The sequence below is a fragment of the Bufo bufo genome, chromosome 2 (genome assembly GCF_905171765.1).
Source record: "Bufo bufo chromosome 2, aBufBuf1.1, whole genome shotgun sequence".
Lineage (NCBI taxonomy): Eukaryota > Metazoa > Chordata > Amphibia > Anura > Bufonidae > Bufo > Bufo bufo.
The window spans coordinates 659233356-659252495 of record NC_053390.1 but is presented as its reverse complement, the minus strand read 5'-3'; the positions used below and the strand labels follow the sequence as shown (position 1 = coordinate 659252495).

General features: G+C 43.2%; 1 protein-coding gene across 1 annotated transcript in view; it reads left to right on the top strand.

Moving 5' to 3' along the window:
• The window catches only part of DCHS2 (dachsous cadherin-related 2), a 377954-nt gene that overhangs the window by 297060 nt on the left and 61754 nt on the right, over positions 1–19140 (top strand). Inside the window, 5 exon segments of the mRNA XM_040419885.1 lie at positions 1970–2069; positions 2684–2841; positions 10439–10578; positions 10703–11153; positions 11156–11285. Coding sequence (XP_040275819.1) covers positions 1970–2069; positions 2684–2841; positions 10439–10578; positions 10703–11153; positions 11156–11285 — 979 coding nt within the window.

Genomic DNA, 19140 nt, shown 5'->3' with positions numbered 1-19140 from the left:
TCATGATGTTGCCGCCACCTCCACACTGTCATTGTGCCACCCTGTGGTGTCCTCCTGATGCTGCTGCTGCCACCTCCACATTCTGTCACTGTGCCACTCTGTGGCCTCCTGATGCTACTGCTGCCACTTTCACACTGTCATTGTGCCACTCTTTGGCCTCCTCCTGATGCTGCTGCTGCCGCCACCTCCACACTCTGTCATTGTGCCACTCTGTGACCTCCTGATGCTTCTGCCACCTCCACACTGTCATTGTGCCACTCTGTGGCCTCTTCATCATGATGCTGCCACCTCCAGACTCTGTCATTGGGCCATTCTGTGTCCTCCTCATGCTGCTTCCACCTCACCACTATGTCATAGGCCCACTCTGTGGACTTCTCATGCTGTTCCCACCCTCCCCACTTCATGACCGAGCCACTATTTTGCCTTTCGGCCTGGCTGACATCATAGTTTCTGTCAGAAGGAAGGAAAAATGAGATGCACAACGGATCCTGTCTATGTAATAGCTGTAAGGCCTGCATGACATGGTCCCTATTTTGCATCAGAATTGGCTTATGATTTGGTAGTCAAAAGCAGGAGTGGGTACAAAACACAGAAGACATGCAAATATTTCATTCACGTGTCATCTCTGTTTTGGATCCACTCCTGTTTTTTTGGGCTTTAGCAATACTGATGGATTACTGACCAAATGCTGACCAAGTGAAGGCGGATTCTCCACAGACAGGATCCGTTTTTTGGGGTTTATTGTTCTGACAGATCAGAGGAAGGGCAAAATAATCATTGACGTCAACACAAACTTACTGCTGACTCTGTCAGGGGGGGGGGTCTACTTGTATAAGCGTTTAATAGAACAGGTTCGGTAGACATCTATATGGAATCAGCTGCCGACGGTGTAAAAGGAGTGCGCTTCTTCCTGACGCTAACATTGACCTGTAAGGCTGAGTTCACACTTAAGTTATTTGGTCAGTTTTGACCCTGTAACTGCCCAAATAAGTGAAGTGTGCTGTGATTCTAAGAGCGACGCCTGTCATCTGCATGTTATACTGACTCACAGTATTGTTTTACTACCACAGCGTGTTAGGCCTCATGCACACGACCGTTGTTTTATTCCGTGTCCGTTGTGCCGTTTTTCGTGATTTTCTGCAGACCCGTTGACTTTTAATGGGTCCATTGAAAACTCGGCTAATGCACCGTTTGCCATCCGCATCCGTGATCCGTGGTTCCAGTCCGTTAAAACAATATAACGTGTCCTATTATTTTGCGAAAAAACGGTTTGCGGACCCATTCAAGTCAGTGGGACCGCTAAAAAACGCAGAGGCACACAAGATTGTCATCCGCGTCCGCGTTTCCGCGTCCGTTTTTTTCCTATCATTTGCATGGCAAACCTGTCTTAGACTTTTTTTTACTTTCCATTATGTCTGGTGGTCTTCCAAAAATAAAGGAAGACACACGGAAGCAAAAACGGAAACAGAATATGGAACAACGGAACCCCATTTTGTGGAACGGAACACAACAACGGTCGTGTGCATGAGGCCTTACGGCAGGGCACAGTGTTCTAAACTACTATAAAGGCTCTCTTCAGCCATTTTTTATCGTGATTCGCCATGGATAAATTCGGATCAAACCAAATTTCTTTTGAAAAATTTGGCGAACCGGCCGAATTGAATTCTTGAGAAATTCGCTCATCTCTACACAACATCTATTCAAATGGCTGACCATGTGGTACATGGGTGCTCTAGACCCCCAAGCACAGGATCTACTCTTCCACTGTGGCTCATGGAGGGATCCCATTTATGATGTTCTTATGCCCTAATAGATCATTTGGATAGGAATTATCATCATGTTGTTGGACTGGGGTACAATCAAACAAATAAATATATAAAGCTACTACAAACCATATTTAATATAATGTGTGTGTTGTACTCACCCCTTTATTTTTGGATACATTATAATTTGCTATCTTTATGCTAAGGTTCCAGATGGCCAGCCTGGACATATGTTCGTGACTGCTGTTTATGCAAAGGATCCTGATGCTGCTAATAACGGGACAGTTGTGTACTCAATGTCCTCAGGTAATGGCCGCACTTTATGTCTGCTATTGTTTTTTTTAGAAAATGATGATGGGTGTTGTTGTCTAATGAAAGATGAAATAAAATATTGTGTGGTTAGATATGTATTAAATAGTCACAGAAACTGTTTGGGCATCCCATAGCAATATTATACATGTGTCTAGATAAAAAGCAAGTGGTGCATGTATAAGGCTGGTAGTATACATTCGCATGCCTCCCAAGTGTCCCTCTGTCCCTCTTTGATACTTAATGTCCCTCTTTTTTACCTGAGGAATTAATGCTGAAAGGGAACCTGTCACCTTCAAAAACCATCTGAAGCCGCCAGCAGTACCTGAGAGTAGCCAGCAGTGTGTTTCTGATGATTGTTTTGTTCCTGAAGGCAGATGTGGCAAAAGCTCTGAAAAGTGTCATAGCAAAGGGTCTGAATACTTATATCCATGCAAAGTTTTCATTTTCTAACAAATTAGCAAATTAGCAAAAAATGTCTACATTTTTGTTTTCATTAGCGGGTATTGAGTGCAGATTGCTATATATATATATATATATATACATACTGTATATGCTACTGTATATGAATTGCTACTGATGTTGTTTTCATTACTTTTTGATCCCTACAGATGATGACCTGGATCATTTTTTTATTAACGTTACTAGTGGGGAAATATGGACTACCCAGGCACTATTAGCAAATCTAAAATCCCACTATCAATTAACAATCACTGCAAGTGATCAAGGCATCCCCGCTCTGGAGGAATATGTTATAGTTAACATTCAGGTAACTAAACAAGTTTTTAAAAAAGTGCAAAATCATGTTACACTATAACTAGCAGTCACCTTATTTCAGCTTTAGACCTCATCCACACAACCGTATGTATTTTGAGGTCTGCTAATTGCAGATCCGCAAAATATGGATACTGTCTGTGATTCATCTGCCTTTTCGCGGGCCCATTGATTTAATTGGGTGCGTGGTCCGCATTTTGCTGGCAAGTGTAAGACATGTTCTATCGTATTGTGGAACGGACATACGGATGCAGAAATCATCCGTGTGCTTTCTGCATCCATATGTCTGTTCCTCAAAAAGACAGAACATGAAGTCAATGGGCCCGCAGGAAAAAATGTGGATAACAGACAGACCTCATCCGTATTTTATGAATCCCCAACTTGCGGACCAGAAATTGGAAAAGGTCGTATGCATTAGGCCTTAGTGAAACAAGCAGAGTTTGAGGTTGTTTAAAATAAGGTGGAAGTCCCCAACACAATCTCAAAATGGAAACAGCCTATTGGAGGTATGATGGGTCATATGCCCTGTTCTCTAGAGTTAACTGCAAGTGATACAGTTTTCTCTCTACTATAACTTCCCTGGTGTCACTAAAGGACAATAGTATCTACCATTGCTAACCAGAGAGCCACTGGTTGGGAAACCCTGGTCTAAGGAGACATATATCGCTACTCTAATATATATTGTGGAAAAAAAGACTGCTTACTGACCTTCACAAATACAATGTCATATTTATTTGTACCGTCTATTAATATATTTAGTATAGGCCATAGCTATGTGGAGCTGAAATCAGGTTTGGAACTATAGCTCAGAACTCGAGGTACTTTAGTTAAAGTACTAACCATGGGGGCAGCCATTTTCCTTTACTTTCTGTCACACATCACTTTGTAGTTCCTCTTCCTATAAGTAAGAATCTTTTTGACCCTGAATGAAATGTGTGGTTTCCGACTGTAGGATAGCAGAAGGAATCAGATAAACACAGTTGTAACTTAAAGGGGCTCTCTGGGAAAGATTTAGAATGGCCGACAGCAACTTGTCTTAGAATGTGAGCAGGACTGGTTGCATCCACTTAACCCCTTAAGGACTTAGGACGTACCGGTACGGCATGGTTCCCAAGTCCTTAAGGACCCATGACGTACCAGTACGTCATGTTTTGTTCCGTTCACACGCCGCCCGGTGGGCGGTGATCGGAACCCGGTGCCTGCTCAAATCATTGAGTAGGCACCTTGGCTAAATGCGCGGGGGGGTCCCGTGAGCCCCCCGTGTTGGCGATCGCCGCAAACCGCAGGTCAATTCAGACCTGCGGTTTGCGGCTTTTACTTGTGCTTGCGGCGGTGATTGGGCGTGCCATCAGGTCCCCATGCGGCTGTAGGGGGGACGCGATGGCATGAAAGGCAGCGTCATGCCTAAGGAAGGCATTGCGCTGCCTTCCAGTGACGAGCCTGTGAGATCCAGTCCTCTGGATCTCACAGGCCGGAAGCTGTATGAGTAATACACACAGTATTACTCATACAGCCAATGCATTCCTATACAGAAGTATTGGAATGCATTGTAAAGGATTAGACCCCCAAAAGTTCAAGTCTCAAAGTGGGACAAAAAATAAAGTGAAAAAAAAAAAGTTGAAAAAATAAAGTTTCCCCCCCCCAAAAAATAAAAGTTTTAAGTAAAAATAAACAAAAACATAATTTTCCCCAAATAAAGTAAAAAAATATTGGTAAAAAATAGGGGGAAAATTATACATATTAGGTATCGCCGCATCCGTATCGACCGGCTCTATAAACATATCACATGACCTAACCCCTCAGATGAACACCGTAAAAATAAAAATAAAAACTGTGCTAAATAAACCATTTTTTTGTCACCTTACATCACAAAAAGTACAACAGCAAGCGATCAAAAAGGCGTTTGTCCACCAAAATAGTACCAATCTAACCGTCACCTCATACCGCAAAAAATGAGCCCCTAACTGAGACAATCGCCCAAAAAATAAAAAAAACTGTGGCTCAGATTATGGAGACACTAAAACATCATTTTTTTTTGTTTTAAAAAAGCTGTTATTGTGTAAAACTTACATAAATAAAAAAAAGTATACATATTTGGTATCGCCGCGTTCGTATAGACCGGCTCTATAAAAATATCGCATGACCTAACCCCTCAGATGAACACCGTAAAAAATTCAAAATAAAAACTGTGCTAAATAAACCATTTTTTGTCACCTTACATCACAAAAAGTGTAATAGCAAGCGATCAAAAGGTAATATGCACCCCAAGATAGTGCCAATTAAACCGTCATCTCATCCCACAAAAAATGAGACCCTACCTAAGATAATAGCCCAAAAACTGAAAAAACTATGGCTCTCAGAATATGGAGACACTAAAACATGATTATTTTTTGTTTCAAAAATGATATTATTGTGTAAAACTTACATAAATAAAAAAAAAGTATACATATTAGGTATCGCCACGTCCATATCGACTGGCTCTATAAAAATATCACATGACCTAACCCCTCAGATGAACACCGTAAAAAATGTATAATAAAAACTGTGCTAAATAAACAATTTTTTGTCACCTTACATCACAAAAAGTGTAATAGCAAGCAATAAAAAAGTCACACGCACCCCAAAATAGTGCCAATAAAATCGTCATCTCATCCCGCAAAAATCATACCCTACCCAAGGTAATCGCCCAAAAACTGAAAAAATTATGGCTTTCAGACTATGGAAACACTAAAACATGATTTTTTTTGCTTCAAAAAAGAAATCATTGTGTAAAACTTACATAAATAAAAAAAAGTATACATATTAGGTATCGCCGCATCCGTGACAACCTGGTCTATAAAAATATCAGATGAATGTTGTAAATAACAAAAAATAAAAACAGTGCCAAAACAGCTATTTCTTGTTATCTTGCCTCACAAAAAGTGTAATATAGAGCAACCAAAAATCATATGTACCCTAAACTAGTACCAGAAATACTGCCACCCTATCCCGTAGTTTCTAAAATGGGGCCACTTTTTTGGAGTTTCTACTCTAGGGGTGCATCAGGGGGGCTTCAAATGGGACATGGTGTAAAAAAAAACAGTACAGCAAAATCTGCTTTCCAAAAACCGTATGGCATTCCTTTCCTTCTGCGCCCTTCCGTGTGCCAGTACAGCGGTTTACGACCACATATGGGCTGTTTCTGTAAACTACAGAATCTGGGGCCATAAATTATTGAGTTTGGTTTGGCTGTTAACCCTTGCTTTGTAACTGGAAAAAATTATTAAAATGGAAAATCTGCCAAAAAAGTAAAATTTTGAAATTGTATCTCTATTTTCCATTAATTCTTGTGGAACACCTAAAGGGGTTAACAAAGTTTGTAAAATCAGTTTTGATACCTTGAGGGTGGTTAGTTTTCTAGAATGGGGTAATTTTTGGGTGGTTTCTATTATGTAAGCCTCGCAAAGGTGACTTCAGACCTGAACTGGTCCCTAAAATTGGGTTTTTGAAGAAAAATTTCAAGATTGCTTCTAAACTTCTAAGTCTTGTAACATCCCAAAAAATAAATATCATTCCCCAAATGATCCAAACATGAAGTAGACATATGGGGAATGTAAAGTAATAACTATTTTTGGAGGTATTACTATGTATTATAGAAGTAGAGAAATTGAAACTTGAAATTAGCAATTTTTTTTTACACATTTTGGTAAATTTGGTATTTTTTTATAAATAAAAATTATTTTTTTTTACTTAATTTTACCAGTGTCATGAAGTACAATATGAACGACAAAACAATCCAGAATGGCCTGGATAAGTCAAAGCGTTTTAAAGTTATCACACTAAAAGTGCACTGGTCAGATTTGCAATAAATTGGCCGGGTCTTTAAGGTGAAATAGAGCTGAGTCCTTAAGGGGTTAAAGAGCTGTCTACAGGGCAGAGGGCAGGGTCACACTACACTGCTCTACAATAGATGGCAATGATGTGATCCTGGCTATGATATGCCATCATGGCTGAGCTAGCCTGAATGGAAAACTCACCAATAAGTAGTATATACAGTGCCAGAATGTAGTTGGTGGTGTGACCTCATCCCTCACCCAGCTCTGCAAGTGAAAAAACCACTGTCCTGCTCAATTCTAGGACAGGTTGCTGCCCGGCCATTATAAATCATTCCTGAAAACCCTTTAAACAAGGGGCAACAAGCTTAGTTACAACAGTGTTTAGCAGTTAGTTTCTCTATGAGGGACACAGGCCTTGTCATTTTAACAGTTTTGACTCTTTTGCCCTCACTTTACATTTATAATAGGAGCTCCTTCTTACCTTCCCATTCTTCCTTCATCTAGTTATTCCTAACCTCTTCCTTTTTTCTACTGTATATGGTACCTGTACCAGCATATATGCGAGAATAATAGTGTTTCTCATTTTTCTCACAGGGCCCGCCTTTGGGGTGTGCGGCTGTGCGGCCGCACAGGGCGCCATAGCAACAACGGGGCGCTGGGCGGCCGACAGCTCGCAATGTAATATGCGGCAGGCGAGGCTGCACTTGTGTTCTCCCTCGGGGGCGCCCCCTCCATCTCCCCCTCCCCTGTCTGACCTGATTCCTCCTCCCCTGTGTCTGACCTGCCTGCTGCCCCCCGCCGCTGCCAATAAGAAGAGACGGGAGGAGGAGGGGAGGGGCTGTGGGCCACTGCGCCACCAATAAAGATAACTGACCTGTAATACAAATACAGGAGGCGGGTGCCGGAATCAAATAGCCGACACCCGACCTCTATGACAGGGAGCTGCGATCAGCGGCAGGTGCGGTACCTGAGGGGTTAACTGCCGCTGATCGCAGCTCCCTGTCACAGAGGTCGGGTGTCGGCTATTTGATTCAGCACCCGCCTCCTGTATTTGTATAACTTTATAAGAAACGTTGGTAGCACAGTGCGCCCCCCTCCACCCCAACACCCCAGTATAAGAAACATTGGTGGCTCAGTGGGAAGTGCCAATGAGGGTTAAAAAAATAATTTAAAAAAATAACTCACCTCCTCCAGTTTGATCGCGTAGCTGCCGGTCTCCTGTTCTTTCTTCAGGACCTGTGGTGACGTCACTGAGCTCATCACATGGTCCATTACCATGGTGATGGATCATGTGATGTATCATGTGATGAGAACAGTGATTGTCACCACAGGTCCTTTGACAGGTCATGAAGAAAGAACAGGAGACGATCAATTGGAGGAGGTGAGTTAATTATTTTTTTATTTTTTTAACCCTCATTGGCACTGCCCACTGCGCCACCAATGTTTATTATATTGGGGGGTGCGCACTGGCCACCATGTATATTATACTGGTGTGTTGGGGGGCGCACTCACCACCAATGTTTATTATATTGGGGGGGGCGCACCTGCGCCACCAATGTTTATTATACTGGGGTGTTGGGGGGGCGCACTGCACCACCAATGTTTATTATATTAGGGGGGCGCACTGTGCAATGTTTATTATATTTGGGGGGGCGCACTGCGCCAACCAATGTTTGTTATATTGGGGGGGCCCACTGCGCCACCAATGTTTATTATACAGGGGTATTGGGGGGGCGCACTATGGGCCAGTGCACAGGTGCGGTGATCGGATGGATGTTATCAGCTGGACACCGGCCGACACTGCGCATGCGCTGGGAGCCTCACCAGCGGTTAGGGTAGGGAAAAAGCACTGGCCCGTTACGTAATTTTTCCTTCCCTAACGCTGGTGAGGCTCCCGGTGCATGCGCAGTGTCGGCGGTGTCCAGCTGAGAACATCCATCCGATCAATGCGCCTGCGCACTGGCCCATAGTTTTTCCCTACCCTAAACGCCGGCGAGGCTCCCGGCGCATGCGCACTCTGCTGTGAAATTTCCCTAACAGTCGTTGTGCGCCTGCGCGGCGCTGCACGCATCCTCTCGTCATGTCCGGTGCGACGGAAGTGACGAAGGTAGGAAATCTCACGAAGTAGGGAAGTATAACATTACACGGCCTTTGGGTGTGCGGGCTGGTAACTACTTGGTTGGATAGTCAGCAGCCTATGACATGATGCCAGCAACAAGCAGTGTTTTTTTTTTTTTTTTTTTGGGGGGGGGGCGCCACAAGGTTTAGCTCGCACAGGGCGCCATGAACACCTAAGGCCGGCCTGTTTTCTTATCTACTGTTTCTGCTGATATGTGACCATCTTTGGGACTCGTGCCTCTCTGGTTATGCCAGCACTTCCAGACCCCCTACTCTTTTTAGTGTTTTATATTAAGGAATGTAAAATAGGAACAACTAATGTTGAGTCTGAATTGTTGTAAACTCTTCACTACAAGCACAATTTAAAAGTCTCTTGCTCTGGAGGACCTGATTAGACTTTGTGATCAAGTTATTGGTCAATGGGACCTTTCGAACAAGTTACGGATTGTCCAGGCAGTGATCTCATTTAATGTAATTTATAAAATATTTCTACACAGAATAGAACATTACAGCACTATTGAGGATTGCACCATTACGTAAATCATTTGACATCACTATTGACTTCTGAAGGCAGCTGATCACACTGGATTTTATTTGCAAAATACAAATGCATGCCACACTTTTCAGGATTTTATTTATAAAACATTTTTGAAAACCATGTATCATTTCTTTTCCCTTCACACATACTCGCTACTTTATCTTAGTCTATCACATAAAAGCCCAATAAGATAGATTTCGATTTGTGAGTTTAACATGAAAAAATGTGGAAAAGGTCAAGGGGTATGAATACTTTTTCAAGGCACTGTACATTCCATCTCATTTTGGGCTTTGAAGTCAAGGAGGCTGTCCTAACAGTGATTGACAGCTATCTCTATATGCACAGTCACAAAGGGAAGACCGTCAATGTCATCACTGATAGGACTGCCTCCTTGACTTCAAAGCCCACAATGAACACAGATATACATGAATAAATTTAAAGTTATACTAAATATTTTCTCATAAAGCTATATATCAATCTACTCAGCACCTTCTGCCTTATAACATGCTGTTTGTAGCTCAGATACCATCTTCAATGTGACAGGTTCCCTTTATATTCTTCAGTCAAACTGTCACAGCAACCAGGCAGGGCCCCCTGTAGTAACTTAGATTGAGCATCACACATTACCTATCAAGAGAACAATAGAACTGTTATACTGTTATCCCAATTCTATGCTTGCTATTATCATAAAAATTATCTTGTAGATAGCAACTTCACCTCACAATAGTAGTAAGACAATGGACTTCTTATCTACTGTATATAGGAGGTCTAATCATTTGTGCTGACTGCTACAGAAGGACAATATTTTGCATTTAATCTTCAATGACATTGTACTGCCGAAAAAAAAAATAATTTAAACTGTTTCCTGTGAATATTGAGTTAAAAATACCCGTTGTGATGGACGTGCCCCTTTATGCCTTAACAGATGTATAACAAATATACCAGTCTTTATATTTTCTCATTATATAGGAAATATTAGTAAAATGTAGAGTGCCAATTTAAATCTTTGAAGACTATGTAATGTGTTTGTCACTGGTGCTGTTATAGAGGGAACTAGCATATGGTTTAAAGTTGGATATTATAAATAATTTCTCTTCTAAACTATGAATCCTATGTTTTAGGTCATTTCAACATCCACAGAGAAATTAAAAGATCTGATTGAGGTCAAGACAGTAAAGATTCCAGAAAGTATGAAACCTGCTCAAAGGATTGGCTCAGCGAAGTTGCATGAAGATAAGATTTTGCATAATTCGAAGCTCATGTATTGTCTATCTGAAGAAGGGACCCCAATGTCATTTTGGACCATTGACAGTTCCAGTGGTGACCATTTACCTTTCGAGAACTATAGATTATGAAACAAACCCTCAATATATATTACGTCTTAGCATACAAGATCATAACAAGGTACTTCCTCAGAACCACTCTGTCATCCTAAAAGTTGATGTTAAAGACCAAAATGACCATTATCCTGTCTTTCCTGACCACCTTGTGGTCAAAGGATTGCAGGAAAATTGCCCCTATTGAACAATATTGTATACATTTAAGGCAAAAGATGGAGATGGCAACATAGCAAACAGCAAAATTAAATATTCATTAAACTCTGATCCTAGAAAAGAAAACCCCTTTGTTATTCACAAATGGGATGGAACCTTAACTACAAACCGAGCTTTGGATCGAGAAACAGAGGAGTCATTTATTCTGACAGTTATTGCAACAGACCAGCAGCTAATATCACACAGCGCCGACACTGTTCACTGACAAGCTCTGATTATCATTCAGACGGTCAACGACAACCCTCCAAGTTTCCTATCATTGCCCGCTGCTTCTGTAATAGAGGACACCAGAATTTGGCTCGCTCATACATCGGGGTGGTGGCTGAAGATCCGGATGAGAGAGAGAATGAGAAAAATAACATTTCACATTATGGATGGAAATTCAAGCAAGTTTTTGTACTGGATGAAATAACAGGTATATACTTAATTTTTCAAGAGAGACAATTTTCCTTGGAATCAATATGGCAGTAGATAGTTTCGTAACTTGGTAGTGGAAATAGGAAAATGTGTTTCTGAAGACAGTTTTTAAGATGATCCATGCTCTCACTTCAAAACTGATCATACAGCTGCCAAAACTCAGACTTGGCTATGGTGATGCTCAACACATCTGCTTGTAATTTATGGGAATGCTATATTTTTGTCAAATAATGATAATAGATGAGGTGTATATGGCAGGGTATTATCACATTTGTAGCATATTGTGCTGTCAATAGATTCAGCTCTATTTTCTGGTTGTTAAAATAAACGCTATGCCCTAATATGCACTATGTATCCTATATGCATTCTATCTATAACGTATTCATTTTAGCTGCCACATAGGGGAGTTTTACATAACATTGCAATAGAAAAGAGACTTATACAGTCTTGCGGTCCATTCACACGTCCGTAAGTGTTTTGCGGATCTGCAAATTGCAGATTCGCAAAACACAGATATCGCAATGTGCATTCCGCAATTTGCGGACCGCACATCGCCGGCACTATAATAGAAAATGCCTAATCTTGTCCGCAATTGCGGACAAGAATAGGAGATGTTCTATTTTTTTGCGGAAATGGAAGCACGGATGCGTAAGTGCGGATCCGCAAATGCAGATGCACATTCCGGCCCCATTGAAAATGAATGGGCCTGCACCCGTTCCGCAAAATTGTGGAACGGATGCGGACCCATTTTGCGGATGTGTGAATGGACCTTTAAAGAGGTTGCACTGGATTATAAATATGTGGGTGTCTTCTTCCAAAAACAGTGCCACAACTGTCCACAGTTTGTGTGTGGTATTGCAGCTCAGCTGCACTCATTTCAATAGAGATGAGCTGCAAAACCACACACCACCAATGGACATGAGTGTCACTCTTCTGGAAGAGAGCAGCCATGTTTTTCTAATCATGTACAACTACTTTAATGTTAACCCTTTTATGACCAGGTGATTTTCTGTTTCTTATTTTTCGATTTTTACTCCCAGCCCTTCCAAAGCCATTACTTTTTTATTTTTCTGCTCACATAGCTGTATGAGGGCTTATTTTTTGCAGAACAACATGCAGTTTCTAATGGCACTATTGATGGTTGCATACAATGTGGTGGAAAGCAGGAAATAAATATAAATGGGGTGAAACTGGAAAAAACACAATTCCAGAACAGTTGTCTTGGGTTTTGTTTTTACGGCGTTCCCTATATTATTAAACTGACCAGTTACCAGTTACTGACCAGTTACTTTTATTCTCCAGGTCAGTACGAATCTGCGTTTGTATACTGAAAAAAAATGAAAACCTTGAAAATAATATTCTATATCTCTATATTCTGACCCTTATATCTTTTTCATATTTATGTATGCAGAGTTATGTGAAGGCAAATTTTTTGCAGGGCAATCTGGAAATTTCAGTGATACCATTTTGGGGGGTGTAAGATTTTTTGATCACTTGGTACGGGCATTTTTGCATGCTGGGATACCTATGATGTGTGTTTTATTTATTTTTTTTTCATTTGGGGAATGGGGGGGTGATTTGAATTTTTTTTTTTTTTTTGTTATATATTTATAAAACATATATAACATTTATTTTTATAGTTTCCCATAGGGAACTATAACAAGCAATCATTGGATTGCTTTTCTCATTAGCATTAGCATTGAGTCTATGACGATTTAAGTGTATTTCTATGGAGCCCTGCCACATAGGAGGACAGGGGCTGCAGCTAACACATTTTGGCACCCCTGAGCCCTGCCAGGGGCAGCCGAAGCACACCCGGAAGTGCAGGAATGACCACGGCATCTGAAGTGTTAAATGTCCGGCATTACTGCTGGTCACGGACATTAGCCGCGGGTGCCTTCAGTATGAAACAGCTGGTTATGGTGCCTGCTCCGCTCGTGAGTGGGCTCCATTTTTAAAGTCCCGATCGCCGATGTAAATAGCCATATGGCAGTCAGGAAGCGGTTAAATCTACGAATTCTCATTACTCATTTTTACAGTTCACTACTTTAGCAGTAAATCATCATATAGCTGATATCATATATTTGTCTATAAACTGAAAGGCTTACTGCAGATTTAACCCATTTTGCGTCCCATGTGGTGTTTGTTGCTGTTTTTGAACCTGTCCTATAGAGGTGTTTAGAATATAAATTAGTTCATAATCAAATCTGTCATCAGAAAATCTTCTTGTACAGTATAGGGTAGATATGGTAGGAGTAACCTTTTCTGATTGTATATCCAATATTGAGCCAAAACATTTTCTTGTATGTATAGCTGAAATCTGCACAGCCCTTAGTCGTTTCTGGCACACAGACTGACAGAGTTGTGCCCAATTTATTAAGAGGCGTCTACTAGTGTTGGGCGAGCCATGTTCGGGCCGAACACTTTTTTACTCAAGCATCGCGATGCTCGGCACATCGCAGTGTTCGGCCGAACACTTTTTTACTCGAGCATTGCGATGCTCGGCACATCACGGTGTTCGGCCGAACACCACGTGTGCTCGAGCGTGAGGCTAGAGTCTCCTCCCCGAACTTTTGTTTGCTGCTATGCAGGCAATAAATGTGCGCGGAGGTACTGCACTCACTGTAATGCCGAGCAATGTTGGCTACTGGCATTACAGTGATTGGCTGGCCGGAACGCGTCATCAGGTGCTATATACAGTCAGGTCCATAAATATTGGGACATCGACACAATGTAAAATTTGGGCTATAAACACCACAACAAGGAAAATGAAATGAACGAACACGATGTGCTTTAACTGCAGACTGTCAGCTTTAATTTGAGATTATTTACATTCAAATCAGGTGAACAGTGTAGGAATTACAACAGTTTGCATATGTGCCTCCCACTTGTTAAGGGACCAAAAGTAATAGGACAATTGGCTTCTCAGCTGTTCCATGGCAAAGTGTGTGTAATTCCCTCATTATCCCAATTACAGTGAGCAGATAAAAGGTCCAGATTTCATTTCAAGTGTGCTATTTGCATTTGGAATCTGTTACTGTCAACTCTCAAGATGAGATCCAAAGAGCTATCACTATCAGTGAAGCAGGCCACCATTAGGCTGAAAAAACAAAACAAACCCTTCAGAGAGATAGCAAAAAAGTTAGGCGTGGCCAAAACAACTGTTTGGAACATTCTTAAAAAGAAGGAACACCAAAAGACCAGGAAGACCACAGAAAATAACTGTGGTGGATGACCGAAGAATTCTTTCCCTGGTGAAGAAAACACCCTTCACAACAGTTGGCCAGATCAAGAACACTCTCTAGGAGGTAGGTGTATGTGTGTCAAAGTCAACAATCAAGAGAAGACTTCACCAGAGTGAATACAGTGGGTTCACCACAAGATGTAAACCATTGATGAACCTCAAAAACAGAAGGGCCAGATTAGAGTTTCACAAACGACATCTATAAAAGCCTTCACTGTTCTGGAACAACATCCGATGGACAGATGAGACCAAGATCAACTTGTACCAGAGTGATGGGAAGAGAAGGGTATGAAGAAGGAAAGGAACTGCTCATGATCCTAAGCATACCACCTCATCAGTGAAGCATGGTGGTGATAGTGTCATGGCGTGGGCATGTATGGCTGGCAATAGAACTGGTTCTCTTGTATTTATTGATGATGTGACTGCTAACAAAAGCAGCAGGATGAATTCTGAAGTGTTTCGGTCAATATTATCTGCTCATATTCAGCCAAATGCTTCAGAACTCATTGGACGGCGCTTCACAGTGCAGATGGACAATGACCCAAAGCATACTGCAAAAGCAACGAAACAGTTTTTTAAGGGGAAAGAAGTGGAATGTTATGCAATTGCCAAGTCAATCACCTGACCTGAATCCGGTTGAGCATGCATTTGACTTGCTGAAGACAAAACTGAAGTGAAAATGTCCCAAGAACAAGCAGGAACTGAAGACCGTTGCAGTAGAGGCTTGGCAGAGCATCACCAGGGATGAAACCCAGCGTCTGGTGATGTCTATGCGTTCCAGACTTTAGGCTGTAATTGACTGCAAAGGATTTGCAACCAAGTATTAAAAAGTGAGAGTTTGATTTATGATGATTATTATTATGTCCCATTACTTTTGGTCCCTTAACAAGTGGGAGGCACATATGCAAACTGTTGTAATTCCTACGCCGTTCACATGATTTGGATGTAAATACCCTGAAATTAAAGCTGACAGTCTGCAGTTAAAGCACATCTTGTTTGTTTCATTTCAAATCGATTGTGGTGGTGTATAGAGCCAAAAATGTTAGAATTGTGTCAATGTCCCAATGTGCTACATCTCGTGTATAAGGTTTGCCCATCCTAATTATCAGTGACATTCAGTGTAATTTTTTTGCTGCTGCTGGCAGCGACATTACCTGTGCTACATCTCGTGTATAACGTTTGCCCATCCTAAATATCAGTGACATTTATTCTAATTTTTTCGCTGCTGGTAGCAGCGACATTACCTGCGCTACATTTCCTGTATAACGTTTGCCCATCCTAAATATCAGTGACTTTCAGTCTAATTTTTTCGCTGCTGGTGGCAGTGTCATTACCTGTGCTAAATCTCCTGTATAACGTTGGCCCATCCTAAAAATCAGTGCCATTCAGTCTAATTTATTTGTGCATATACTTACAAAACCTGCGCTACTGTACGTGTGACATACTTGCAAGCATATATACCATTTAATATGCTGAAGGCGAGCAGTAAGGGACGGGGAAGTGGCCGTGCTGCTGATGGTGCACGCAGAGGCCGTGGCCCTTTGCGCGGTGAAACTGTGTCTGCTGCCAGAGCACAAGAAACACACTCATCCACGATACCTAGCTTCATGTCCCAGTTTGCAGGGTGGCGCAGGAAACCACTCTCGACGTCACATCAGTGCGACCAGGTGGTCTGTTGGATTGCAGCAGATAATGCTTCCAGTTGGTTAAGCACCACCCTGTCTTCCACAAAGTCCAGTCTCTGTAGCCAAGAGTCTGGTCAACCAAATCCTCACCCTGATCCTCCTTCCTCCCACCATGGAGAGTCTTGGCAAACAAGTGATCCCACACTCGGATATTCCGAGGAGCTCTTTTCATCGCCATTCCTTGACTTGGCCTGAAGAGGGACATGAGGAGATCTTGTGCACTGATTCCCAAACTCTTGAGCATCCACAGTCAGAAAAAGATGACGGTGAGGAATGGCAATTAGTGTTTCACGAGGTGGATGATGATGATGATACACAGTTGCCAATAAGTCAACCCCAATTAGTGTCTCAAGAGGTTCATGATGAGGATTAGACACAGTTGTCAATAAGTGAGGTTCTTGTAAGGTCAGCAAGTCAGGAGGATGACCAAAGTGAGGAAGTGGAAGAGGAGGTGGTGAACGATGAAATCACTGACCCAACCTGGGAAGATGGCAAGCCGAGCAATAACAGCAGTACAGAGGGGGAGGGATCCGCAGCACCGCATCAGGCTGGAAGAGGCAATGGGGTGGCAAAAGGGAAAAGGTGAACCACACAAAACAGGCCCGCAACTGTTCCCCGGAGCACACCCTTTCGGCAGTCTGGTGCTTTTTTGAGGAAAGTGCGGACGATAAAAGAATTGTCATTTGCAACCTGTGCCATACCAAAATGAGCAGGGGCGTGAACACTAGCACCTCACCACCACCAGCCTGATCCACCACATGGCATCAAAGCACTCTAATAGGTGGGCCGAACACCTGGGTCCACAATCAGTGTCTGCGGGTCACACCACTGCCTCCTCTTCCCCTGTGTTACGTCCTGGCCAATTCCCTGTCCAAGACGCATGCCCAGATGCCTCCCGCCCTGCACCAGGACCTTCGCAAGCACCATCTTATATCACATCCACTTCTGTGTCCCAGCGCAGCATACAGATGTCCATACCCCAGGCCTTTGAACAAAAGCACAAATACCCAGCCACCCACCCACAGGCCATAGCACTAAATGCACACCTTTCCAAATTGCTGGCCCTGGAACATCACCTGTGCCCTGACCAACGGAGTTATTGGGAAGGTCCACTTAACGACTGACACATGGACAAGTGCTTTTGGCCAGAGACGCTACATTTCCCTGACGGCACACTGGGTGAACGTTGTGGAGGCCCGGAGCGAGTCATACCCTGGGACGGCACAGGTGCTACTGACGCTAAGGATTGCGGGCCCTACTCCCATAAGGATTTCCGCTACCACCTACATTAGTGGCTGCAACCCCCCCTTCTTCTCCTCCACCTCCTCCTCCACTTCCACCTCTGAATTCTCATCTTGCAGCACCAGTCAGCCATCGGTCAGTAGCTGGAAGCAGTGTAGCACTACAGTCTGGAAGCGGCAGCAGGCCGTGCTGAAACTAATTTACTTAGCTGACAAACAGCACACCGCCGCAGAGCTGTGGCAGAGTATAAGGGACCAGACTGAGCTGTGGCTCTCGCCACTCAACCTACAATCAGGCATGGTTGTGTCTGATAATGGCTGTAACTTGGTGGCGGCTTTGGAGCTTGGCAAGCTCACACATATACCATGCCTAGCCCACGTGTTCAACTTAATGGTTCAGCGGTTTCTCAAAATCTACCCCAATTTGCCTGAGCTAGTGGTTAAGGTGTACCGCGTGTTTACCCATTTCCGAAAGTCATCTACAGCTGCCGCCGGTCTGGCAACGCTGCAGCAGCACTTGCAATTGCCAGCTCATCGACTGTTGTGCGACGTGAGCACGCGCTGGAACTCCACGTTCCACATGTTGGCCAGGCTTTGTGAGCAGCAGAGGGCAGTAGTGGAATACCAGCTGCAACATGGTCGTTGCCTTTCCAGTCAGTTTCCGCTCTTCACAAGCGACGAGTGGGCATGGATGTCTGACCTCTGTGAGGTTTTACACAATTTTGAGGAATCAACACAGATGGTGAGCGGCGATGCCGCTATTATCAGCGCAACCATCCCACTTCTGTATCTACTGAAACGCTTGCTGCTTACAATAAAGGCGGACACTTTGAATGTGAAAGAGGTAGAAATGGGGGAAGACAGTAAACAGGGTGATAGCCAGACCACCCTCCGTTCGTCTTCTCGGCGCAAATTGGATGATGATTAGGAGGAGGAGCAGGAGATGGTTGCCTCCGCTACAGAGGGTAGTACACATAGTAGGTTTATTCTATCTGTTCAGCGTGGATGGGGCGAAGAGTCGGAAGAATATGAGGAGATTGAGAGTCATCCTCCTGATGAGGGCAGCGAAGTCTTGTCTGTTGGGACTCTGGCACACATGGCTGACTTTATGCTATGCTGCCTTTCCCGTGACCCTCGCGTTATACGCATTTTGGCCAACACCGATTACTGGTTGTTCACCCTTCTCGACCCCCGCTACAAAGAGAACTTCTCATCTCTTATTCCTGTGGTGGAGAGGACTAGCAAAATGGTGCAATACCAGAAGGTCCTTGTGGAAAAATTGCTTCAAAAATTTCCAGCTGACAACGCTTGGGCAACTAATGAAGGGAGACGAGGGGAACATACAGCAGTTCCAACAGAGGCAATGCAATGCTCTCCAAGGCCTGGGACTGTTTCATGACACCCCGCCAGGACCCTCACCCTGATGCGCGGCCTAGTGTCACAAGGAGAAAAAGTTTTGGAAGATGGTGAAGGAGTACGTAGCAGACCGTGTCAGCATCTTTAATGATCCCTCTGTGCCTTACATTTATTGGGTGTCCAAGCTGCACATGTGGCACGAACTGGCGCCCTACACCTTGGAGGTGCTGGTCTGCCCTGCCGCCAGTGTTTTGTCAGAGCGGGTATTTACTGCTGCTGGAGCATAATAACTGATAAGCGCATCCGACTGTCAACTGAAAATGCTGA